The sequence below is a fragment of the Drosophila eugracilis genome, unplaced genomic scaffold (assembly GCF_018153835.1).
Source record: "Drosophila eugracilis isolate 14026-0451.02 unplaced genomic scaffold, ASM1815383v1 contig_2154, whole genome shotgun sequence".
NCBI lineage: Eukaryota > Metazoa > Arthropoda > Insecta > Diptera > Drosophilidae > Drosophila > Drosophila eugracilis.
The window spans coordinates 4,442,143-4,469,176 of NW_024573038.1; the positions used below are offsets into that span (position 1 = coordinate 4,442,143).

Sequence of the window (27,034 nt, forward strand, 5' to 3'; positions counted from 1 at the left end):
AAGAGAAGATTATAGGTTTATAGGTTTTCTTAAGCTAATGGTTTCAAAACAAAAATGTTTCTTGGGTTTTTAAAATCAAACAACATCTTGAATTTCTATGAAGTGGCATTACCATAAAGATAGGCATTGTATATGTCTCTCAAGCCCAGTTTAAACCATGAGCGCCTTTCATAAACTTGGCAATAAATTCGCCATCAAGCGCCCAAATTGCTCAGCTCGAAGCACTTAGCCCGGAGATCGAGGACTGCTCACCTAGGAGCATCAGGAAGGCCCATCCTCGTAACCACATTAGCCGCTGTCCCACATCGCTCGAGTTGTCTAACTGCCATTTTAGATTTGTGTCTAGTGACTTCGGCTCGGGCTTGTGGTAAACACTTGAGTTTAATGGTTTGTTGACTGCCTCGGGCTCAAAGCCCAAAGACGTTCTCTATAATAAAATTTTCGTCTATTGCCATTGGCCATAAAAGCGAAAAGCGGCAGCCTAAGCGGGCATTAAAAGTCCCTATTCCACTTGAAAATCCTCGAATCCTCGAAAACCCGAATCCAGTGCTCGACTGTTTTATTATTTACTAACTATTTTATTTGATTTCATTTCGGGCAACGCGCTTAGGGCTTCAGCCAGCCAACAGCCGCCAGCCCGGCAGTCTCTGAATTGTCCAATGCCGCAAAGCCAATTCCGGAGACAGCTACATGGATTACAAATGTCTGGCTTTTGCCTGACATGGAAGCCAGTTTGGTTTTTGAAAAGGGCTTAAAGTTGCAGCCTGCGCTGTAGTTTTGCAAAATGGAATAAAAAAAAAAAACAAAACAAAAAGTAAAATGCCCTCCCCGACCTCTCAGCAATTAGCTGTCATTCATGCGGGAAAACCGAAAAAAGCAATTGTCAACCAAATTGGCATTGGCATTGACTGGGGCTGGGATTTGATTTATCAACATGTTTCACGTGGAGCCAAAAGAAATCATTGCTGTCAGCCAGCTGGGACCTCACAGTGCACAAGTGTGTGTGAGTGTATGAGTGTATGTGTATATGTATATGGCAATTTCAGCATTATGGCGTTTTCGTTTTTCGTCTCGTCGCCGCATGAAAATGTGCGTTGTGCCAAACCAATTGGGAACTGGATGGGGAAAATGGGATTGCGGATGAGGAATGGGAGTGCGCGCCCAACTGACGCGTTTCCGTCAAGTGCAACAAGCTGGGAAAAGCGCGGAAAACGGCGGGGAGCAAGAAAAATGGTGAAAGGAGCCGGAGGAGCAGAAGGAGCTGGAAGGAGCTCAAAAAGAGAAGGACCAGCTGAAGATTCCCCCAGTCAACGTGCTGGGGTTTATTAAAATTTTAATATCAACGCGAATGTCGACAGTCAGCCAAGTAAAAAATGTGTAGCGCAAACTTTTCCGCTGGAAAACGGAGCAGAAGCCGAAACAGGACGAATGTCAATGCATGCACAGTGAGAAATTGTGTATTTATTAACTTTTTGTTAATAGTTTCCCACTGCATGTCAAAGTTATATTGAAAAATACTAATTTCTTAAAAGAAACTAAAAGATTAAAAACAAGAAAATTAAAAAACTAACAAAATTATTCGAGCTAAGTTAAGTCAAGGAAGAGAAAACAAAACAAAAGAACACTTTTCCTAGTGTATAGTAAGAGGAGAAGGGACATAACCTGAAGAAAGGAAAGAGCGGGAGAGCAATCAGCCCCGGCGCAGGATGCCAGGATACTTGGAGGCCAGGATGCCAGGATGCCAGGACGGCAAGCTGCTGCTTGAGGACTTGTTCAATGTGTGCGTAAGCAAAATAAGTCATTTTCCCTTATGGGCCATGCGGCGAAGAAGCTGCAGAAATTCATCGATTGAATACAATACAAATATGTCAACGAGTCGCTTGAGATGTCGCTGCTGCTACTGCTGAAATCTCAGACACGGAAAAGTCGAGGAAAAACGGGAGGAAATCGAGAGAAACGGGAGAAAACTTGAGCGGCTGGCTCGCAGTCAGGCAGCAGCCTTTGGTTTAACTCATTTCAATGCGCCCTGGGGGAGTTTGTTTTGGAGGCAAAAGCAATCAGTCAGTGGAGTGGCATATTCATCTCCATCCGTGGGGTGTTGAATTACGGGTATTTTGTGTGAATTGAATTTGGCATGCCCCAGGAGCGGGGATCTGACTTTCCACCAACGGATTTGAGTCCTGCAAATGGGAATGGGGGTGGTGATGGAGATGGAGATGGGGAACGTCGCATGCCTGGCCCACACCTTGCCAGCTATTTACGAACACATTCCATTCCATTCCACTCCACTCGGAAAACTCCTGCGGAAAAGCCAGGGAAAGCGACAACCGCCGGCGGCAATCAGGGCGCCAATAACAAGGATGAAAGATGCCAAGGCGCTGGCGAATTGTTATTTTATGAAATTGCAAACACAATCAAGCTGAATTCCTGTGCCCCGCCTACTTTTGTTTTTGGCAATGTCACAGGATTTTCCCTCTTGGTTCCTCCTCCCTCTTCCCCAAGGAAAATTGTTGTTTTCTCTTTGCCAGACAAATAAATTGAACTAATAGAGCTGTTAACATTGGCAGGCTGCAAACTTATAACTGGTTCCCTCGGCTTGGGATCGGGAAATTCTTCAAGTAAAATATTTGAATTGCCAGCGAACAATGCCGAAAGTGTGGAGTGGAAAAGAAACCGCCGAAGCACTCGAGCAACTTGCAAAACAAAATCCGCTTTTCAACAAGCTTTTCCTGCCCCAAAAAAAAAAGAAAATGCAGGGCATTGTTTTTGCTCCCTGTGTGTAAATCTGTATGTGTGTGTGTGTGTGTGGGCCAAGTTATTAGATTCATTTCAAGTTGGCCGGGTAAAGTGCACTCCAAACATTGAGACTCCGTGGCGAGAGTCAGTCAAAGTAAAATAAGCCAAAGAGATGCGAAATACGAAAAAGTTCAAAAAAGACAAGAAGGGTGGGGAAAAACAAGAGGAAACTTGGGGCTGCGGCTGGCGTTGACAACAAGCTGAGGAAAAGGGAAAAGCTTCGACCACAACACTATAAATGTGGGTAGTTTCCAAAGGCGGCACAAAAGAAACCGCAACATCAGCAACAAGATAGAGCAAAAATGGGGCTGACGGAAAAGCGAAGGGTGGAAAAGCGATGGGCATGGGCGTGGGCCAACACTTATTTCAAACAATTAACTTGATATTGTAACGGGGCTCGGGATGCTGCTGCTTCTGCTACTGCTGCTTCTGTTTTTCAACCTGCTCAACCTCTCGAAAGGTCGCCGGGGCCAAGTCAAATATAACCAAAGAAAACTCTTGGCAGCATGTGGCCAAGGGAAAAGCGGTGGCCAGCAGGCGGGTCGGTAAATGGGGGCCAGTGCGGTCCCAAAGAAAAACATAATAAAATCAAACCAAAGTGAAGATGCCGACGCCGCCACGGCACACGAAAGTAAAATAAACTAAAAGAAAAACAAAAACTCACGAAAAGCAAAGAGCTGCTCAGGAGTTTCCTCGGCGCCCGTTGTTGTCTCTTGGAATTGCTATCAGTGTTACAGCTGGCGGCGGCTTTTCCTCTCCGCTCTTCATCTCTATCTCTATACTTATGCTAACCCCGCCTCCACAGAATTTTCCCCTCGTTCCAGCATCCAGATGCGAGGCCATCAACAGCAGCCGTCGCAGTTTTTGGCTGCGAGGCGTCAACTCTTGTGCTACAACTTGAACACGAAGTTCATCAACTAACTTGAGGGGGCGTTAGGTTAGTGGGCGTCCGTGGGCGGGGGCGTGCCACAAATGGCAGCGTCCGAGGCGTTAGTCAGCTTGTTGTTGTCTACTGCAGTGAGCAAAAAATCCAAGGAGTTCTCAGGAAAAACCAGTCATTCGGTGCAGAGCAGCCAACCAAGATTGAAGTTTTAAAACAGTTAAGTAGAAAGAAGTTGTTTCCGGTTGGAGTTAAAGTGACAGACACTTGATCAATTTCCTTTTCAACTTTGGTTGTTCTAAACCATTTGAAGAGTTTTTCCAACATTTACATAGTTTTCATTGATTTTTAAAATCCCTAACTTAATCTTAAGTACTACAAGAATAGGAATTAACCATAATAAATGTTAATAAAATGTCTTAAAACGTTCCACAGAATGTTTTCACCCCTCTGAGGAATTTTAAATAACAATTAACAATGTTTTTCTTAGCTTTTACCCAATTTTTAAATCCTGATAGACATAACTTCATGTGATATAAGTATCTCCCATTTATTTCACTTCATTTTCTGCCTGTGTTCTGTTGCTGTTGTGGCCATTGTTGCTGCTGCGTGTTTGTTTGCCACCGGAATGAATATTGCCCCGGACCAGAGGCTCCTCTGCTATTCATTTTTCTCTGTCTTTCTCCGGTGCCCGGAGCTGTTTGGCTTGACTTGGCTTCAGAGCTTGGGAACATTGGAGCATGAGACAAGCCCCTGATGAGCGACACAGGCCAGACTTTCCTCGAGGGCTGAACGGGCATCCAGGCACCCGGGCACCTGTCCACCTGCAACTGGGCCACTCCAAATCTCCATCTGCTATTGCTGCTGGTGCTGGTGGCATCGTCAACAGCAGGTCTCTGTTTTTCTTGTCCCCCTGTTTGTTTGTCTTACAAATTTACTTACGCTTATTTGAGCTGGAAATGAGCTGAGGCTGTGGCTCAAGCACGGGATGAACTCCGGCGGACCCGAGAGGAAAATATGCTTAAAACTTTTTGGGCTGACGTTTTTATTTTGCGTTGACAAACACACGCGGCGTATGCGCAATAATTTACAAAATTATTGTGCCAAAGCAGCTGCTCGGTCAACTCTCGTTCGTTTTTTTCCTTTTTGCGGGTGAAATGCTTTCTGTATGATTAGTTGACAGAGCAGAGAACGACTGCAATTTGTAGTCGAGTGATGAAAAGCGCCGAAAGGTAGCGAAGGTAAGGTAAATATTTACTGACATTTCAAGGAATGGTAAATTGAAATGGAAAATGTCAGTGAAAGATTTAAAAAGCAAGTTGGCTTAAAAAAAAACACAATTACCTATTTAATCCCTGATGATCGCTATAATTGCATAATTCACCATGATTTACTCCCGGTCAAATGCTCTCCGTGCATTTCAATTGCCAATCAATCGATTGCCCCTTCCCCATTATCATCATCATCCTCATGGTCCCATCATTCCAAACTCGCACACACAATAAACTATTTAGCCAATTGTTACAAGCAACCCAAAAGACCCCGTGAACCGAACAGAACCGGAAATGTTAAATGATAATGCGCGGCACGCATAAAATGCAGTCACTCCCTCGTGCGGCACACACGCATACACGACCGTACTAGCTGGCGTATACGTAATTTTTATTGCGTATACGTAATGCATTTTGATGGCAGACAACGCTCGGCCGGCCACAGCGTAACAATTTAAATCGTCGGCGGTCATTTACGTGCACACCATGCAAAGTGCATTTATTGCATGTCGTGTGTGCAAAAATCAAAGGGGGAGAGCGGGAGAAAGCAGCGTGTATGTGTGAGTTGCAGAATGTGTTGTCTACTTTACGGCGCGTGGCTGTTATTTCCGCTTTCCGCTTTTCCTTTCCACTAATAAAAATCGTTTAAAAAACCGCATGACAGCAACAGCAGAAGCAACAACAACAACAGCATTAAATAATAACAATCATGTGTAAATTTGCCCTGTGCGCTTTTGGAATAGATTTATGTGTGTCCCGACAACTTCAAACTGCAACGTGGCGCAATAAATCTGGCAAAATCTTGGTATTGCCCGACACTACCTTCTCCTCCGTCTTATCATCTTTACTTGCCCCGGAATGCTGCAGCATTGCTGGCTAAGCTTATTTGTCCCTCCACATCTTCGTCGTCGTCGTCGCCGTCGTCTGCCATTGTCTTCCATTACTAAAATTAAAATCCAGGCAAAACGCGCTGCGATTCTATTACCAAAGTGACTCATACCAACGAAAAAACTCGCGACTGTTTCCTTTAGCTGCCTTCTCTATTTGTTTTTTTTTACTTACTTGACGGCTTTTACACTTTTAAACGGCGCTGCGGAGCGTGCTATTTCCGCTGCTTTTAGTCTGTCTGGCAGCAGGACTTCCACTCCGACTTCTGTTCCTGCCGCTGATTGTGACTCTCTAGATCCGAATCTGCCCCAGAGTTCTGCTTTCCAATTTCTACCCATTCCCATGGCCAGCCATCTGTTGTTTTTGTCGCTTTTGACTGTATATATGTGTGTGTGCGATTCGCGTCTTGTCTTTTGGCAACGAAAAATACGTTAAATTAAATTATGATTTCAGTTCTCTGGCTCTACCTCCTCGTTCTCCTGTGTTTTTTTTGTACCCACCTCGTCTGTATCGCCTTCCGTCTGCTTTCATATTCGTTAAATTCATTTTTGTGGGGATTTTTATTTATTTTTTCACGTTCGTCCTTGCAAAATATTTGACTGCCTGTGCACGTTCGTCAGACGAGGCCCAGAGAACACCAAGAGAAATATTTTCAGCCAGTCGTCCATTCTTTGATAATGCAAATTGAATATCAAGCAGCTTACTTTATTTTTATAAATCAAACAAATTTTCTAATCCTGCGAGTTCCATTTGGCAGGACAAATAAATATGAATTCTTCTTACTCATTTCAATGCTGAAAACGAACTTAATCTTTTAAAAAATAATAAATTAATTGTTAACTTCACACTTTTAATATTACCCAATTTTAAAATCCTTTTGATTTTTCAATTTCCATCAAAGTACCTCAAAAATGTGGTTTAAAGTTAATTAAGTTTTATTAATATAGAAACACATTTTCACATATTTCACACATTTACTTTCTAAATACCAAAGAATATTTCCCATATTTAGTTAAATATTTTTATTCAAGTGCAGGACAGACAGCGCTGCGAGTCAGTCAGTCACTTAGCCAGTCAGTTAGTCAACAACAGCAGCAGCAAAAGCGGCCGTGTACCGGGAAACCAGCGAGGCGTGCGTGCCGCAATCCCAAGCCCCCTGCCTCTCACTTTACCGCTCCCCCTTCCTCTTCCCCCTTACCATCATATCATTCCCTTTACCGCTCCCATTTCCATTTCCATTTTCATTCCGGTTCTCGTTCGCCTTCGCCTGCCGTTCCCGTTTAGTTCTGCGGGCTGCAAATCTTCAACAATTGCCCTGATTTATAATTTCTGCTTAGCAATGCAAAATACTTGAGCCGCGTTGGGCTGACTCCCTGAAAATGGGGGCGGCGGCAGCGGCGGCTGTTGGCAGCTGGCAAGGGGGATGGAGGCGTGGCATTGTGGGGCTTCAGCGTCGCATGTGTTTGGCTTAGCATACAAATATTTTGCTGTTTGTTTGCCTTGGTGCGCATAAACGGCAAACTGGGTGGCGGTTTGGGTGGTTTCGTTTCGTTTCGTTTCGTTTGGTTGGGAAGAAATGTGATGAGCACGTTGACAAGTGAGTTTCCAGCCCCCATACCTTCCCGAGCCCCCCGCCTCTAACAACCAATCCACCCAAAACCACTCATACATAATCCAGGCAGCTGCGTTCTGCATCAGACGTCCGCCTGCCTCGTCATAATGTGGCTGGTAGTGCGCTTATGCATAATTTACCCACTCAGCAGTTGGCAGAAAAGCCAGAAAAGGGGCGTACACAGAGAGAAAAAGGGAGGACACTTAAAAACTGGATCAAGTTGGCTTTTATTTATATATTATCAAAGTATTCTTAACGCTTTAGTGGGTGGCAATGTATAAAACAACATAAAATATCCAGTTTAATGGACTTTCATGTTTTATAAAACAAACAGCTTATAAATTTAGGTAAAGATTTGATTACCAACTTCGTTTAGTGCTGTTGCTTAGACTAATACCAATAAAATTAATTAAGTAAATGTTTATTGGTCAAAGTAGAAGCAACATCTTTCTATAAAATCTTTCAAAGATACAAAAAGAATATTCAAATACCAAACATATCTTTAAAATTTCTCTCTGCATAAAGGCGCTGAAGTGGGTGCAACTGACTGCAGCGAAGGGAAGCCCCAGTCACTGGCGATATCGCTTTGACTTTGTGAAACGCTAGAGCCGCCCAAAAAAATAGTCAAAAAAGATCCTGTCGGGCCGCCAGAGCCCTCCAATTATCTTCTGATTTATGATTTCTCATTAATTTCCCAGCCGAATCTCAGCCACGTACGCTGATAACCGGGCTGGGTCATATATGAGGAAAAGCTGGTCTTGTACTTATAAATTTGATAGAAATAAAAGAAGAAAACTTGGAATACTCGACGTCTCGAGATGCCTTTGAATTGGTGTGTTTCTTTGCGGGGTCCAAAAGGGACTTGTTAGAGAGCATATCCTTTGAAAGAGTGACTGAAGGCAGGGCTCAAAGCCATGTTGTTTGCTGACTGATTGCTTTGCCCTCCGACCTCGCAATATACCCCTTTTCCCCTCTCTCTTCCTCTCTCCTGTCTCATGAATAGTAACGGAAATGAACGGAAAAGGGGCTGAGCTAAACGCAGAAATGCGTGCGCCATAAATTAAAGTAGTTTTAAGTATTTCTGTGCTGGCCATTGTTGGGCTCCCATTTCTCCATTTCTGTATCTTCTGGTTTTGGTTTCGGTTTCGGTTGGAGTTTCGGGTTTTACGGGCTTGGGTTTGGGTTTTTTGCGGCACTCGCGGACCGCCCGCTGCTCTGAAGTTTGAGGTTGAGCTTGTTTCGCCCCAAAAATAGATATACAAATGTGTTTTAATGGTCGCATTTTTTCCGTTTCTCGTCCTTTGTTGTATTACGTTGGCTCATCCTGTGGCTCCCGTTCTATTCGTCCTTTTTTTTTTCTTTTTGGCTGAATCTGTGCGCTTTGTTATGCCGCTTGTCGTTTTTCTATGCGACCGAATTTATTTGCTACTCTCCACCATTTAGCCAGTTCTTCTTGTGGCCCTGTGCGTGCTTTACTGCCATTCGCCAAAAGTTTCCTTTCTGTTTTTCTTCTTTTTTCATTTCGTTTGGTTTTCCTCTTTGTCTGGCCTGGTTTTTCCTGGCTAGGCCTAAGCCCGGGGTGGCAAATGGTTTTGATTTGATTAATGAATGTTCTAATTAAGCAAAACCGTCACCTAGCCCGCCCCGAGTGGCCCGCTTTTGACCTTGGCCAAAAACAATCTACAGCTCCGTAGGAAGGAAAGTTTCTCCATTTACTCCCCTCTTTGTGTCCCTGTTCCTGTCCCTGTCCCTGGGCCATTTAACGGAAATAGAAAGACAAATTATTTGGCTCAAACCGAGTTTCGAGTTCGCTGTGTGTGACTGCAAGTGATTAGCGTTAAATGGAAGCCACTATACGAATCGGAATTGAGGGAAAACTTTATCGAAATTGACTCCGAATGGACAATACGCACACACACACACACATACACACACTTATACACAATTTCAATTACCTGCAAGTTGTGATTGCGATAATTATGTAATGACCGAGCGCCTAATGATGATTGGTCCTGGAGTTTATGAGCCCGGCAATTACGTAAGAGAGAGCCAGGACTTGAATGTCCCGAGCTGACCCTCCTTGACTCTACGCTCCCTGCTTCCTGCTCCTTGCTCCTTAGCTGTGTTATGCAAATTTAAAACTTTAAGCACAAGTTGCGGCCGTCCTGGGTGTCCCATCCATGTCCTCTGTAGTGTGTGTGTTCGCTTGTCTACCATATAAATTTAAACAATGTTGAAAACATGCTGCGTTGGCACTTTTTAACCACGCTCCACACATACACACACACAGCCATACTCACATACTCACACATCTGCTTAAGCAGAGGCAAGCATTTATGCTCTGCTCGCCAAGCCAAAAGTGTTGCATACATCGAGGGGCCTGCCGCACAATTTTCATGTATGCACACACACACACACACGCGCATACATATATATTTACCCGCTCAGCAGCAGCTTTAGCTGGTTGTGTGTCTGACTGTGTGCATGTGTGCTTGCCTATGTGTGTATTTAATGTCGAAATTATGGACGACAATTTTAATGACAATTCAACTTAACATTAGAACGACAGGGGCAGCAACATGCGACCAGCATCAGGAACGACTTTGTTGGTCGTTAGTCGTTAGTCGCTGCAGCAGCGGCAATAAAGGGTATAAGGGAAACAAGCTCGACTAGTATATATCCTAAAGTTATGAAATAAAATAAATAATTATTGGATTTTGTAATAAAGCCTTTAAAAGTATTTTTAACCTTATTTTTATATTTATAAAAGAAAACTTAGAAAAACATGATAATATTTCTTAAATTAGAAAATAGAAAAGAAAATTATATAAATTTGCAGTATATAAATGAAAAAGTTAACCATAAAAAATTTTACATATTTAATATTAAACGTATTTAAAAGTATTTCAAAAAAGTGGATAAAATAAACAAATTACTTCTAAGCTATACCAAAAACAGAACATATTTTCTTCTTGAGAAAGATAATATTTAAAGGGTAAATATATATAAAGGGTAAAGTGCAGTGCCAACTTAAATATATTTAAAACCAATCAAGCCATAAATAGCATCAATTAATGGGTAAGCTTGGCATCGGCAACAACAATGGCCGGGGCTTCTCTATGGCATCGGCATCAACGGCAGCAAAACAGTTTCCGTATCCGCCAGCCGCCATTGTGCCAGGATGCCAATGCCAAACACACACACACACATACTCGCAGAAGAGGGAATAAGGGTAAGGGAATGAGACTGGGAGGACACACACATGTGTCCTGGTCCTGTATTTCGCCTTTGCTCCTGCTGTCGACGACAATGCGTGTGAGTTAAATGTATGCGCATAAATTAATAATTAATTACACAGAATTACATTTCGGGCTTGTTGTATAATATTCATTATTGTTATGCATAAATAAGGTGACTTGCCAGGACTCTCTCTCGGTCTGGCTTTCGCCATCCTCTTTGCCACCCACTCGCAACCAATTTGTGAACGATGCGCCATTTTAGTTTTTGTTGCCCCGTCGCATTATGGAGCTCATTAAAATGCCAACTCAGCTGAGCTCAGCTCAGCTCAGATCGGTTCAGTTCGGTAGTGAGTTCAGTTTTGGGGAGCTCTCAACTCTTCGACATCAATCTCTGAAAATGTATTTATGTGCCCGGCCATATATTTCATTTGATTTACAAGTTTAAGCCGGACAAAAAAGCATGACTTCAGACTCGGAATTTGCATTCCCTTTGAAGGGCCCTCGTTCTCGCTCACTCTCAGTATTTTAGTCCAGCTGTCCCTGGGGCATATTCAAATGCTGATTTCTCTATGAACCAGGCCCATTATCCCTTGTCAGTGACAGCAGGAACGTGTTTATTGGCTACGTTCGCAGGGACATTTGCCGCATAAATATCAACGAAATTAAGGAGCGACCGGAGGATGGGACTTCCTTCTGCCAGGGCAATAAATCAACAAGAAAGACGAACCAAGGAGCGATAGCTTTTTGTCCTGCCACATCGACTGGCCAAGCAAATTTCGAAAGGAAATTGACCAAAAAGTATTAGTAACGGAAATTGCACAAATTTTGTTTGGGCTCAACGCACTGGGATCAGGACCAAATGTGTCTGTGTGTGGGATGTATGAGAGTGTGTACGTGAAAGGGGATGTGGGTGCGTTGTGCTCAGTCTGTGGCTGTGTGTGATTATGGTCATTTTAATTGAAAGCCAGACAAAAACAGAAAGCCGAGAACGGAAAATGCGGCATTGATGGAGCATATCGAATTATGCATAACTAAAGACACCCAAATGTGCACTGGGAAAATATGGCTTTCTGTGTTCTATCTAGAAAATCTGTAATAGATAGCAAGTTTGGGGGAGGAAATAACTACAAGAAAAGGAGAATTTGACTTTGTGATTTGAGAGTTAAGACAGTAATTTGCTAAAAAGACATGATTAAGATTATTTAATTTATTAAATATGATGAAAAGAGAATTTAATTACTTTAAAATATCTTGAAAATAAGCAAACATTAAAGTGAAGACCCCCAACAAAATAAAGCCTCCCCGTTTTCTTTTCTTTAGTTGGCTTTCATTTCGGAAAGTGTAAAAGGAAATGAACAAGGATAATGCTTGAATAAGCAGCCTCCATATATATTCCGTCCATCAGCAACCCTGGTCTTATCCTGAAATGGCATCCTTTGGCATTTGTCAAACTTTCTATCAATGCTCATATTTCAGGCCGGAGCTCTTTACCAACACTCATAAGTATGCAACACTTTTTCCCACGGCGGCGGTCGTTCTGCCAGCAAGGCCCCCTTTTATTTTGTATAAAATTTGCATGGATAATTTGTCACTTTGAATGATGTTGGAGCTTTTTTCGAGTGGGTTACAACCAATCCCGTTTTGCCATGTTTTTTTCGGGTTTCTCCATCCGAACCGCCCCCTCCGGCGGCTAAAATTCTTGCGGGAAGTGCGGCAAATGTTACAAATTGTTGTCGTTGAAAATCACCCCTTAACCCGTTGCCATTGCCTTTTGCCCAGGCTGGAAATTCAGGCAACGCATCAGGAATTTCGGGGCGAACTTTAATAAACCCGCTTTGCCGACTAATTTCACAATAAAACCAAATGGCGGCATATACGAGTACACAGAAAAAAGGACATCCTAGGGAGGCCCGAAAGAAAAACCCTTTTTAACCTCACATTTTATGGCACACATGCGCTAACAGGTTTAAAAATTACATTTAATGACAATTGGCAGAGTGCCCCGGTCCCTCAACTCTACCGCCCCTGCTGCTTTCCCACCGAACATGTGTCGCCGATTCGAGACATCTCCGCAGTTCCGCGAGCAATTTCCAGACAAGTTGCTCCCATTAGCCACATAATTTTAAGTGTGTGCGTTGCCCGAATTTCCACCATTTCCCCCCGCCCACTTTTCCTGGGTTTTTCGGGTTGGGGCTGTCGCGTAGAACGAGCTCATTTAATATTAAAAGGATTTATGAGACATTTTCCTTTCATTTTGACAACGAACGATGGCGACGGCGAGGGATTGGCTAAAGGAGAGAACGGGGGGAAAGCAGGTGGCAGGAGCGTCTGAATAGCGAATGAAAATTCTGCCCCGTTGATGAAATTTTCGCTTAACAGAATTTGCGACGCTCGGCGGACGTCGCATGGAGCCTACGCACGGTTAAAGGGTTTTCCATTTTCCCAAAAACCCACCCATTTTCATTGCCTTACAGAAGAACCTCCTACCCCAATTTCCGTTTGCCATTGTTGTGAGCTCTCGGCAACTTTGCGCTGGTTTAGCTTACGCCCGGGAATTATTTGAGTGCTTTTTGGGAAGCGTTTCGCAAACGCCGCCTCCTCGAAATACTATGCCCCCCCCCCGCCTCCCATTCCGCAGCGTGTGAAAGTGCAGACGCCTCGAAAATCCTGTATAAATGTGTGTGTATGTGTGTACATTTTTGACAGATTTGAAAATTATTATGCAAAATGAATAATTTAGTTGAAAGTGTTAAATTGATTTGGCCTTTCCCACTAACATAACAGACATCGGCGTCTCCCAGGGAGATGATGGAGATGATGGCCATGTCGGCATCGCTTTTCATCCCCGCTCAGTCCTTGTTGCACGGATGTAATCTGGAGTAAGATGAGCATCAACTTATCCATGGGGTTATCGATAGCAGCTACGTCAGAATGAAATATGCATGCGACTTGTCAACCGTCTTTGGCTTCGATGAAAGGCCATGATAAAGTGTCGACTTTATTGTATTTTCCTATTTATATGCTACGCCTCATTAAAATCCCTAATGCTGAAAGAAAGGCGTAAATCTGTTTATTAAATAAGCTGACTAGGTGTTGAATTGATTGATTGTCTCTTGTTTTGGTCGGTGGAGGGGTGTTGTTTCCTTTTACTCATCTGATCTGTGGATGGCTTTAGATTAAATTGATTGATTAAGAAGGCAATGCAACAAAAGTAATTTAATTTACTTTCATTGAAAGCAATAAAGGGGGATTACGCTTTCATCTCTCTTAAAACTATTGCATCTATTTTGGCTTAAAAAAGACATTTCATAGAGAAAGTGCACAGACTTGTATTTGTTTACGACTTAGAAATTGATTTTAATCTATGTAATGGCATTTTGTATTAACGGAGCCAGTACATTCATTCTAAAGGGTAAAATATTCTAATAGTTACCCCTTTCTCTGAACAAAACTTCTATTGTCCATAGACATCCATCTAAAGGGCGACTTTCTTGTCAACTGCATTGTAACCAGGCCCGCCTTCTTGCGCTTTCGTGTGTCCTTTCTTCCCCCATTTCCACGCCCACCGCTTGATCACGCCCACTCCTGACGTCATTTGTCAAATTTTCGGCATTACCCGGCTGAAAAGACATGGCCATGGCCAAACATCGTGCCAGTTGTTGGCCCCACCCACTCGCAGGACATCCGGCGGCTCATCGCAGTCCTTGTGGCTAATATTGACATTCCTAATCTGTGCTCCGCTGCGGTGGCCGTTAAAATGCCGTGTCACTTCGTTAGTATGCGTGTGTGGTGCCATTTGTATCCGAGTATATGAGTATCTGAGTATATGGATATCTCTGCGTATCCTTGTATCCTGGATATCCGTGTTTCCCCGACCCCAGTTTCGACTCATAGCCGCCGTTGTATTTGTCTTGAGGTCGCCGCTTTCGGTTCGGTTTTTGGGTGTGTTTTGTTTTTGATTCATGCCCCGCTATCAGCACTGGGCGTGTTCCCAAACTGGTTCATTTATATTTGATGATGACATTGCCGACATTGGCCGAGCAATCAAACTCCCGGCTCCAGTTTATTAGTTTAAGTAGCTCCATTCGGGGAGTGATTAGTGCAGGACGGAGTGCGTTTGCGGTTTGATGGTAAAATGGTCCTGTAACCGCACAGGGAAAACAATTTTGGTTCATTGTCTTCTTTTCGAGTTGCTGCTTTCCTTGGGGGTACAAAATTAGGACTAATCTTCCTAAGGCTTTACCCAGCCTTCCTAACACTTCTATTACTCATATTTTAAAAGGAATAAAAGATAATTACAATTACAAGTCTTTTAAATCATCTCAACATCTGCAAAAACAGACTTCCTTTAACTATTTATTCAAATTTATTATTTACAGCCTTCCTAAAGAACTTTTTAAGTGATTTGAAATCGCTAGAGATTGGGAATCATAATTTTTGCTAGTGCACAGACACACACTCAAAGTGCTGGCCACTGCAGTTTGAATCGCTTTTTAACAACGCTGCAATTTCTGTACCCATTTTGTGGCTGGTGATGATGAGCCACATGGGCGGTGCATCGAGGGGGGTGGTGCTTGGGTGCTTGGGTTCAACGTTGTCTCGGACGTCATGTTGTTACAGTTACTTTCTTGCAGCGCACTCTCAACTTGATTTCTGCTCGTTTTTTGCTTTTGCAAATTGTTAGAGGGAACGCCCGCGGAGTGCAGCCTCCCCTCGCTCTGTCTATCTAGTTCTTCCCCTCTCGCTCCCTCTCCATCTATCTAGCTATCTGTGCGAGCGAGTGCGACAGCACAAGTGTTTTAATTTTACGACATTGTATGAATTTTACTGCTGGCACTGCAGAAACATCAGCACCGCTGTTACATATCGTTAGCTTCCTTAACGGACATATCCCACATCGCCTCCGCCATACAGGGTCTCCCTTATATAGGGTTGTTCGCAGGGGGTGGGTGGTATCCTCCCATCCCCTGTTGTCTGTGCCGTGCTCATAAATTGCAGCTTGCAAGCGTCAGTGCAATCAGCGTCACCAGCTTCATCCGGTTTATTCGAGGGTCCCTCCAACCATGGGCCCCCAACTGCCTCCTCTTGCTCCTCCTGCTCTTCCACTGTTGATCCTGTCAAGAACGATGCCACGCCCCCCTTGGCATTTCCTATCCGACCGTGACAGCCTCTGAACTTAGCCGAGGTCTCTGGGGTTTACTTAGCTTGTGGGTAATTTTTTAAAAATTATACAAATTAAAATTGGTGGGGTTTCAGCGATGGGCCCACTGTGCCTTAACTGCCGTCACTTAACGTTAACAGTTTACGCTTGCCTGCGGGCTAAAAAGGCTGGCGTTGCACAGCGCACACATAGGCATACACGCACACACACACGCACAGGGACTTACCGACAGACAGCAGCTAACACACATGAGTGCACTGCGGGGAAAATGTTTGATAAGCGATAGCTCTAGCGTTTCCTGTGCTTTTTGAGTGTAAGAGATTGTCAGCGAAAAAGTAATGGGAAAATTTTAATCAAAATAGATTAAAATTGGTATTATATTGAGGTTAATAATACATATGTATCTTTGACGTATTTATAAAAATAAAACAAGAGCACTCGGGTAACATCTTTAAACGTTTTTATTCAGGAAAAGGATTCTTTAGATAAACTAAGAAGCAATATTAATAAGCAATAATATACACAGATAATTATAATTCATAAAATACAAACAACTATTATTGCCAAGATTAGTAAAGTCCTTCATTTTCAAAGTGTTTCCCTAAGTTAAGCAGGCATTTTCCGAGTGCACCTTCATATGCAAGCCTGAGGCAGCCTGCTCGTCCTTGTCTCGCCATCATTTTCGGTGCTCGGTGCTATGTGCTCGACGGCTGCTGCTGTTGCTGCTGCTGCTGCTTCTGCTGCGCTAACTGCGTAAAGTTGGCACTTGAAACTGTCAGCTTAAAAATGCCAGCTGCACACACACATTACACACACACACATAAACACACTGACATTTTCAGGCGAGAGAAAGAGAATAAGGGCCTCATGCATGTAGTACATAAAATGCACAAAATGGTCGAACGACTCATGGCGAAAGTTGGTGGCCATAAGTTACAGGAACTTGGGAAGGAAGACGGGAAGTTGGGGGGTCGAAGGTCGAAGCCTCAAGTCCCCAGGCTGCCAGCCGTCTAAGGGGTCATAACTTTCGGAGTAACCCGCGTAAAGCCTCGTATAAAATGCATATTTAAATACCGCCCAACTTAACCTTTTCGCTCATTACTCGCTTACTATATATACTATACTATATATATATATATATATGTATATATTAACCCGTTTTCCTTGTGCTTTTCATGACTTTTGCAGATGGTGACGAGAACGAAGAAAATCTTTGTGGGCGGCCTCTCGGCGCCCACCACACTGGAGGATGTCAAAAGTTACTTCGAACAGTTTGGTCCGGTAAGTGAAGAACTCCCTTCTATTGCCATATATATTCATTTCCCAAATATCCATAACTATATCCAGTCACATGCCAAAATGCTAAACGAAATGAAGCAAAATAATAATCATAAAAAACAGAATGACAGCCAGTGGAGCAAATCATGCAATCTATTCGCACTGCGCGTGTTTCCCCAACAATGTTCAGCTAAATTTGTATATATATTTTTTTCTTTCATTCTTATTCTTTTTTCTTGCCGTAAGCAGTGACACCTTCACTGGCTGCCACTTGCTACGTTTTGTTTGATCAATAAAAACGCCAAAAAAAAAAAAAAAGAAGAAAGCCAGCGAATGAAAGAGAAAAACCTCTAAAAAAATTCGAACCAAATTCAATCTTGACAAGTACTGCAAAGCCCAGGACTCCACTTCGCCCCCTGGAAAAAAAAGGAACTCCACTTAAACACACACATATGCATATCGAGTGTTCAGATGTGTGTGTGTGTGTTTGCGGCTGAGTGCCGTTCGAGTGCTCTTTAAGTTCTCCATTCAGCCATGTTGGGCAAAAGGCCGAAACGAAACGATACGAAACGGGGGCTTTGCCAGACTTGTTATAGCGCAAAAAACAAATTTTTAGCACGAGCACAAAAATCCTGTGTTGTTGATTACGATACTAAACGAAAATCGATTTGTTAGACGCTCTTCTGCCTTCCTACCGCCGATTTTAATGAGCGACTCTCTTGATCCTGTCGAAGCGCAAGAAAAAAAACGAAAACATGAAAAGCCCCAAACACGGATTTTCATTAACGATGTGCTATCGGATGGTGAAGGGGATTTTCCAAGAGGATAGAACATGTCGGGAAGAGTTTAAGAATTAAATGCTCGCTGTGCTTGGTAGATATGGAAAGTGTTGAAGTGGCTAAGGATAAGCGAATATGAGAGGTCTTAAAGATTAAAGTGTTAAACCATACTTTGAGTCTCGTAACGTAAAGAGTTAAACCTTACTTTGAGTCTTGTAACATACCATTAATACCAACAACTCTAAATTGCTTTTAAATAGGATAATAACTAGCCGGAAAGGTGTCACAAGATTGCCCTGAAAGCAGTTTGGAAATTCAATTCCCAGCCAATATTTATCCCCCAATAGCTCAGACTTCAATCCAATATCCTGCTGAGGAGGAAAAAAAGGATGCCAGCCTCCCTGAAATATTATCAAATTTCCCAGTCACCCAGTGACAAATTTGAATGATTCCAAACAACGAAAGAGAAAAAAGTAGCTGTATCGGGTAACAGCTAAAAGTGCCATTATTTGTTTTTCCCCTGCAAATTACGCAGCCCGCTCTCAAGGGGATTTTCGAGGATTTTTCTCGATTTCCCAGCAACCCATCCGAAATTTTCCACCCCTCCATCTCATCCAACAGAAATTCAACTCCTCAGGTAAAGCTTCCGATAATTGACATAAATTGGCGCAACTTTTTGTCAGCTCCTCGCCGCAAGACGTCAACTGCCATTTGCAATGCTCCATTGCCCCGCCCACTAAGGCTATATATTTCTATATGTATATATATTATATATAGGTATAGCACTTGATAATGCGAATATAATGACGAGCGAGGGAGAAGCATCCATAAACGGCCATCAATCAAATCAGCGCTGGGTAACGAAATGCTTTTAAGTAATTTTCATCATGCCCAGCGAAACTGTCAAAATCCATAACGATCAAATAGTGAAGATACTAACATCGCACGCAAATCTCCTATATATATATATATATATATATTCCCATACATATTATATGGGAAAAGGTGAAACAAAAGACGGCGGGCGATTTAACCAAGCGCGAATTCTTAATGGAAAACTTTTCAATTAATCCGCATTGGCAAAGGAAATTATAATAATAACTTGGCTGCGAGTGTATAAGCTCGGCCATAAGCTGTGCGGAGAAACTTTCGACAGGCAAACAAAACAGAAGCCCAAGAAGACCAGTTTTCCCCCAGACTGCCCTTCCATTGGCCAAGTTATTGATTACAACTAATCCCCTTTGGCTTCTGCCTGCCGCCTCATTGGGCAGCTGGGAAAAGCTGGGGAAAATCCTATGGATGGGTAAAGTGGAAGGGAGAGAGATTTTCGCCAGGTCCATAAACAAAATAGCAAAATGGCAAACGGCGGCTTAGTTTACCTCCCGGTTTTTGCCCCTGTTTTTGGCGGCAGGTGACCAGCGAGGCGTTAATGACTTTAGCGGCCATTTTTCTTCCGCCTTGGATGAGATGAGCGCGGAGAGATTGCTCCTGGCAAGATTGATTAGCCGGACAAGTCAGGGCGCGCCATTCAATATGATTAATAGTTGCATGCGTAGCACCCACAACAGCACAACAAAGTCCCCTCGTCCATTCTATAGGATATCTATCTAGATACATATATATATATATATATATATGAACAGCAGATAGAAATTTATGACTCAGTCCTGCCAGCCAATTTCATGTTGCCAGGGAAACCTTTTTTTCATCAGTTTGCAGCGAAAGCCATTTTCCCGTTTATTGTATCTTTTTCAAGTAGCATTTTCAAATGTTTTCATAGTTGTTTAGCTGCATTTCCATTTTCATTTTGCGGTGCATGAATGCCTTTCTCGGATGCCCTTTTGAAGTGTATGCTTTGGAATATGGTTTTCCTAATGGAAAAACTTACTAAGAGGGTCATAAGTAAATGTATAATCTATTAAATTAAACTATTTCTAGAATTTAAAACTATCACATACTATTTGTATCTCAGTAATTGATTCACTAAAAAACCTTCCTAAAATATTCCCAAATAGTTTTACATTCCATTTGCTGACAACACCTAAATTTAGGCCCTCTAGGGCCCTTAAAGCACCACCAAAAAAGAACCTTTTAAATGCAAATCAGAAAACTATTTTCCAAATGCGAAAACAAATCAAAAGAACTAAGAACTAAGAACTAAGAAAAAAAAAGGACGAATAGGATAAGCAAAACACAACGAGCGAATTCCAAATTTTTCCTGCGCAGGTTTTCCCTGCAAATTTTCTATTTAACAAGCACAGAAAAGCACACACACATACAGACACACATATGCAAAAGGGCCTAGGGGAGGTGGAAAAGTAGAAAAGTGGAAAAGTGCCACCCAGCTGACCTCAGATGCTGCAACCTTTGGCCACTGATTTTATTGCAACTGATGCAGCTGCTGCTGCTGCTGCTGCTGCTGGAAGCCCTGCGATAACGAAAATTCCACATTCGGATGGAAAAGCGAGAGCGGGGAGAGAGAGTGGGAATCAAAACAGAAACGTAAAGCTTGTTGGCTAAAAAATTGCAAATAAACTACACATTTTGTAAAGTCCCTCCGCATGGAAATTGCCCAGCCAACTATCAGGATCTGGCAGCCAAGTCCGGTCTCCTTTTCGACTGGCTTTTAAAGGTGTTTACGGCGTTTGCATTTCCAGATATATATGTATATCTACCTATATCCAGGTATATATACAACCCCCCTCGCACCGCAAAAGGTTAGTAAATTTAAGCGCTTTTCATAAGCATTTTATGGGAGGCCAGGACCCAGGACCCCGATCCCCAGCAGGCAAATGGCCAAAAGTGCACCATCTCCTTGGCCACGATGGAGGTAAAGGAGTAGAACAAAACTGTTGACCAGGGCACTCAAATGTCAGATAACTCTCTTTCTCTCTCTCTGGGGAGTCCCGCCACCCACTTCGGTATTAATTATGACAAATCATGCAAAGCAAAGCCAAAACGAAAACAACAGCACAGAAAAAACCCCCAACTAATTTCATTAAAAAACTATTTTTTATGATTTAATTATGGAAAGGCAAGCGACCGAGAGCTAAACTACACTGCCCCAAAAAACAATGTTTGAGATTTGGTGTGAAGAATAATATTGTTGTAACACTTGTAGAAAAACTAACATAATATTAGGAGAGTGTTTAGTAGGTACTATCAAGGGATGGCATAAAAGAGGTGAATTCTGAGCAACGTTTATAGTCAATGTAATTTGGGAAAGGTTATTAATCAGGATGAACTGGAAAACTCTACTTTTGTAACATTAAAGAATTTATTGAGTATAATAGATACTTACACTCCTTAAGATTGCATTATTATTAACTTAGATTGAAGAATTTTATAAATTATAGAAAAACAGACTCATATTAGGATTAATTTGTCACTTAGAATAGGTATTTATGCAAGAAAGATGACCCCTAAAGCTGTATTTATCCAGATATCTGGTATTATAAAGACCATATTATGAACATTTTTTCTCAGTGCCAAAACTCTGTAAGAGAATAAGAACCCGAGTGAGTCCTGGTTGCTGCTGTTCCTGATTCTGTCAGAGTTCACCTGACTGTCAGAACTGTGGGCAATTTTTGAGGCGTTCTGAATGAAGTGTCTCGCCCTCGCCCTTTCTCTTTCCCCTCCCAACACACACACAGCTAGCTGTCTCTTTCGGGGAAATGTGGGGCTTGAGGGGCATAAATTATGATGCGCAAATCTTCAGCTAGCTGAATGTAAATGTAAATGAAGGCACGCCAGTGTTTCTGTATGTGTGTGTGCTTGAGTTGTATATGTGTGTGTGTGAGTGAGTGCACGATGAGTGGCAGATTTGCATAATCCTTAGCAAAAGGTTTCATGACAACGCTGCTCGAAATGTCAATGTGGGCGGATGATGGGCCACAGCCCCCTTGACAAACAGCAGCAACAGCAGCAGGCCGAAAACTCAAACTCAAACCGAGAATAGAGATAGAGAGTAAGGGGGAGAGAGAGCCACCCTAGAACCTTTCGAGCCACTCTAAACCAGCCCAATCATCTATAAGCTGCGGTTGCCTATGCTCGTAATTAACAGCATACATATGTGTAGGTGTACAAACACATACACACACACACTTACAGGGCAAACACTCAGCTGCCATTTACATAGCCAATTAGTTATACATAAACACAGATAGCAGCAGCAACAGCAACAGCAGCAACAACAACGATGGCAATTTCCACCTTAATCCCTTGGCCGCAACTAATTTAATTGTGTTCAATTTGGCATAAAGGCGTTTAATGCAAAAGGCATTTGGCAAACAAGTACCATTCCTCTAAGCCCCCTCACCCCTTCTAAAAACAATGCAATACACAATTTTTCATAGCTGTCAATTGAGGTTTGGCCATCGGTATACCCTACCATAAAGCCTTATCTTTGGGCTTAAGTCCAAAACCGATGGGAAATCAATACGGCGATGCACCCCTTTTTCCCTGCGATTAGGGTATGCGAAAAACTCTATTTGAAACGAAGACGTTTCCTTTTGCTTTTGGTTTCGTTTCGTTGGTTGGGCTCGTTGTTAATGCTTTGATAGACACATTACTTCCGTCTCAGTGGTTAGGCTCAGCTACAACTACAACGACAACTATAGCCACAACTACAGCTACAACAACAACAGCAGCAACAAGAACAGCAGACATCGGGAGATATAGAGGCGAAGGGAAATCTAATATGTCTTGCAAGCGAGCGACTCGGCAGGGATAACCGTTTGTTTACACAGCCCAGACTATTTGCCCGGACTGAGCTTAGCCACCAGCCACAGTCAGGCACTGAAAAAAACTAAAGTTTAACTTGATATCAGGGCTAATGGTCCTTAAAACAAAAAATTTAAGTAATGTCTACACTCAATTTGGGAGTAGACAGTGTTTATTCTGCCCTTAGAAGAAGAAAGGTTTTCCCTACTTTAAGATATGCATTTACTTTGGAAAGATAACCAAGCCTTTGCGATATTATTTTCCATATTCATTATGCATATCAGCTCAAACCTATAGTTAATAATGTATAGCTTTGAATATGATTAAAGAGTTTCCCTGGTCTTCTGGACTCATTTTCCCAGTGCATCTGCATTCGTGGTCGGATTCGAATTCGGAATCGTAGTCGGAGCGTGAGCTCCTGCTCGTCCTGTTCGCTGGTTTCCTTCTGGTTCCACCGAGCTGCTCTGCATATCTGCTTCGTGCCTGGCATGGCTTTGGCAAATTGCGCAAAAAACATTGCACCAGTAAGCAGGAATAAGAAGGATGCACGATGGGGCAACCAGCAGCCGGAGGAGCAGGAGCAGCAGCAGCAGCAGATTTCATGCACAACAAATTGTCATGCGGACAGGCAGGCAGCCCGCACAGACAGGCTGGCAAATACACACACATATCTATAGACACTCATAGGACTCTGCGGTTGGTCTTCTTCGGGCTCATCTCCCTCTAGAAAGCCCCTCTGGAAAACCCCTTCTCCTTCGTCAGCTCAAGCACATGAAATCCTTACCCGGGCGCAAGTCAAGCAAACAAACAAACCGCAATGACATGCAGGCAACTCTGGCGAAGGGGAGAAAATTCTGCAAAATGAAGGGGGGAGGGGGGGAGGTAGATGGGCTGCGGACCAGGAAAAATCTCCTGCTGCTACCCGCAAGACATTGGCATTGCCACAGTTGTAACCGGAAACTGTCGCACTTATTTGGCTACGCGCTAGTTTCGCATATTTCACTGTCAACTTGCGGTAAATAGACTTTAAACAAATATGAAAATAACTCGCAAGAAACTGGCTCTTCCCACACACACTCACAGATCAGATATCCTGATGCCTGGCAAGTGGGCAGGAAAAATGAGAGAAAAAATAATGCGGAAAAAGGGGGAAAATGTGCAAGTAAACGGCGGCTAAGTAAATGGCAAGTTGTTAAGTCTCCTCTGGCTTCCCGTTTTCTATTCCCAACCGCTAGCCAGGGTAATGGAAATCAATTGTTTACTTTATATGAGCTTTTCAAGTGCTTATTCAATATCATTAGATGCAGATGAGGTGACCGGAATGCCCAGATACCAACTGCCTAGATGTGCAGATTGGCAAGGCCAAGTAATAACATAATCTGGCTTGAAGTAGTTTCCCATGGCAAAGCGGCTCCTGCGTAATCATTCGAAATTAGATTCTCCTCCTCCTCATCCCTCTAAAAACTCATGTTTACCATCCTAGGAAACTTCTGCGGGCCAAAAACTCTCGGCAAACAACTCTCCAAGATGGAGAAATTTGCAAGCGGCCAGCCAGCTGAAAACTTCGCTCGCCAACAGGGCAACTTTTCTCATTTCCAGCTGCTGAAAATTGTACAAGAGGGCCCAGAGCTGGCTGGTTGGCTGGCAGGCGAAATCTTAATTTAAAAGCCAGCTGTTGAATCAAAGGTTAACCCACCGGTGCCCCCAGTTGTCCCTTTTTTCGCCCATTTCTCCCAACTCTCGGCAGAGAGAAAAAAAGAAAATAACTGGAAAACTCATTTTGTCAGCCATCAGCCAACCACCCAACTGCCATCAATCCACAGTCGCACATGCACAGACTCTTGAAAAAACAGCAGCTGAGACTCATTTGCCGGGATGAACAGAGAGAAAAAGCTTTTTAAGGCTGCCAGTTGATTATGGCATTTAAAATGGGTGTTCAGAGCGAAGAATTCTTAATATTTTATATTTTTATTTACAAATAAAAACTTTACTATTTAGAATAACCGTTTCGACATGCTTGAGAATAATAGTTTACCCGCATTAAGGAGAATTTTTAAGATTAATTACCTCTTCATTACCTCTTTAATCGTGAAAAAAACTTAGAAGAATGAAAAAGCTATTAAAATTACCAAACTTTAATCTCCATTTCAAAGAATTAATGTTGAATATTTAAGAAATTTATATTTATTTATCAAACCCAAAGATATAATTCATATATCCTTCTAAAAGAAATTCCTCTTAAATTCTCTAAATCTGAGGACACAGACTATATTCAATTTGAAACCTTTAAGGTCGTTTTAATAAGGATTAAAATCTCATTACCCAGGATGAATCCTTCTGACAGAAAATGAAATCCTTAAAGTATTTTTCGTCAAGTGCATCTGTGTGTGTGTTCGGCCTGATGGGGTTGGGGTATCTTTTGCCACCTCGAGAGAGATGCAAATAAGCGAATATTCATTTGATGATACGAATACGAGTCTGGGCTACACGTGCGATGTGGTTGCGATGCCTCCCACCTCCAGCTCTTCCGCTTTCCCCCAACCCACCGCCCCACCCCCTTAGCGACAATTTAAATGTACGTTTTATCGCAGAACCGCCAAGCGGCGGCAATGGGGCAGAGGGGGCGTGGCAATGGTGGATCGACAGCTTGAGATAGTCACGTACGCTCCTTTGTTTTTCTGGCTTTTTATTTCGTGCCAATTGTGCGCCTAATTAGCCTCGAATCGCGATGCCAAACGCGGCAGCATCTTTGCAATTAAAACGCACTTTTCCCATGTCACCCCTCCTGTAGCCACCACCCATCCAAGGATCCCCACCGTATGCGAGTGAGATGGTTGTGGGGTGGGGCGTGTGTGAGCGAGGGGCGGGGTGCCACAAAAATGGCGCACGTTGGCTCGCCTACAAAATTAATTTGATTTATGTACGCCGCTCCGTCTGAATGTTGCTTGTTCGCAGTTGCCTTTTGCACCTGCCATGTCGTGTTACCTGTTCTGTTTTCTGTTTTCAGCTGTTTTCTGGTGTTTTCTGCTGTTTTGTTTCTCGGCTCGGCTCGTTTCAGCCGTCCTGTCCTGGCAGGTAACGAATTTCTGGCAAAACAACGAAAATAAAAATAAATTATTGCCATGGCAAATGTAAAGTGTCGAGTTTTGCGTGGCATATGTGTTCACGTCGCTCCTATAAACCAACCAGATACACAGGACAAAAAAAGGTGTATTGAGATCATGGGATAAGCCTGAGGATCTTAAGGTATAACCTCTTATGAATCAACTTGTTAAGTTTCAAGTCTCAAAAGTATGTTTCATATTCTCTTAGTGAACTTATCTTATCCTGTAGGCAGATTTTCTCTCTCTGTAACCAACTCGATTGCCATGTGTATGTTGCATTCGCCTCAATTTTCGGGGGGTGTTGATCTACTAGGCAACGTAACAGCAACAAGCGACAGCCTTAGCCATACATACACCAGCCAACATATGCGACAATGCAAATAAAAAGCCATAAACTTTCATTTAAGTTTAAAATGGCATTTAAATGAATGAGTGCTGGCTGTGCTTCCAGCTAACTGCCTTTTCGTTGCCATTTGCCATGGCTTTGCTGTTGCCTTTGCTTTTGGCTTTTGGGCCACTGGAGTCGCAGAAACACATGTATCATAATTCATTGCCATGTTTTATTCTGCACCAACTCCCCGTTTCAGTTTCATTTCACTTCGTTTTATTTGGTTCAGTTTGGTTTCGTTTGGTTTATTTGCTTTTGGCTGCTGCGTGAAAACATAAATATTCAACACGGAGAACAACAACATTTTCGCTAGCCAAGGGCAGAGACATGCATGTACACCAGGCCAAATTGTTTTTGGCCTTGTTAGGCATTTTGTTATGTTCGATCCGATGGGGAACACATTACACGAATGCCTATAAAGCAATAACCATCGATTTGCCATTGATAAACCCAGAAAACGGACTGATGGCCCACGCGTCGTATGCGTAATGGCCTGAAGCCTAAAACATAAAAAAGATAAAGGCGGCCGTTTTTGAAAAAGGTACAACACCGTAACAATATTCCGTTTTTACTGCATTTTGCTATCTAAATTATTTAAGAATATTAAAGGTATACCTTTGAGTAGAGAAAGTTTATATATAAAAGTGACTTCGTGTTAATTTAATAAAGAATTTAAGAAAGGCCTGTAAAACTACAATATTTGTAAGTTTAAGCAAAGGAATATAAATATATTCCCTACTTTAAACAATATTTTTTATCACCAGCCTCAGCTTCAAGTTGTAGTGTATTTTAAAACGACAAATTTCGAGGTGCAAAAGAATAAAACCTTTCCTTAAAGATATTTATTCAAGGAAACAAGTTTCCTCTGTGCCCACTCGATAAGAAAATATTTGCTTCTGTTAAAAGGACTTTTTGT

General features: G+C 42.6%; 1 protein-coding gene across 7 annotated transcripts in view; it reads left to right on the forward strand.

Moving 5' to 3' along the window:
• Positions 1-27,034, forward strand: part of LOC108114094 (RNA-binding protein Musashi homolog Rbp6) — a 172,111-nt gene that overhangs the window by 95,660 nt on the left and 49,417 nt on the right. For all 7 annotated transcript variants that reach the window (XR_001772735.1, XM_017224850.1, XM_017224847.1 and 4 more), the window contains one exon: positions 17,036-17,128. Coding sequence is in view for 6 of the 7 variants with exons in the window: in XM_017224850.1 (XP_017080339.1) it covers positions 17,036-17,128 (93 nt within the window). In the remaining variant the exon portion in view is untranslated. The remainder of the gene's footprint in view (positions 1-17,035; positions 17,129-27,034) is intronic.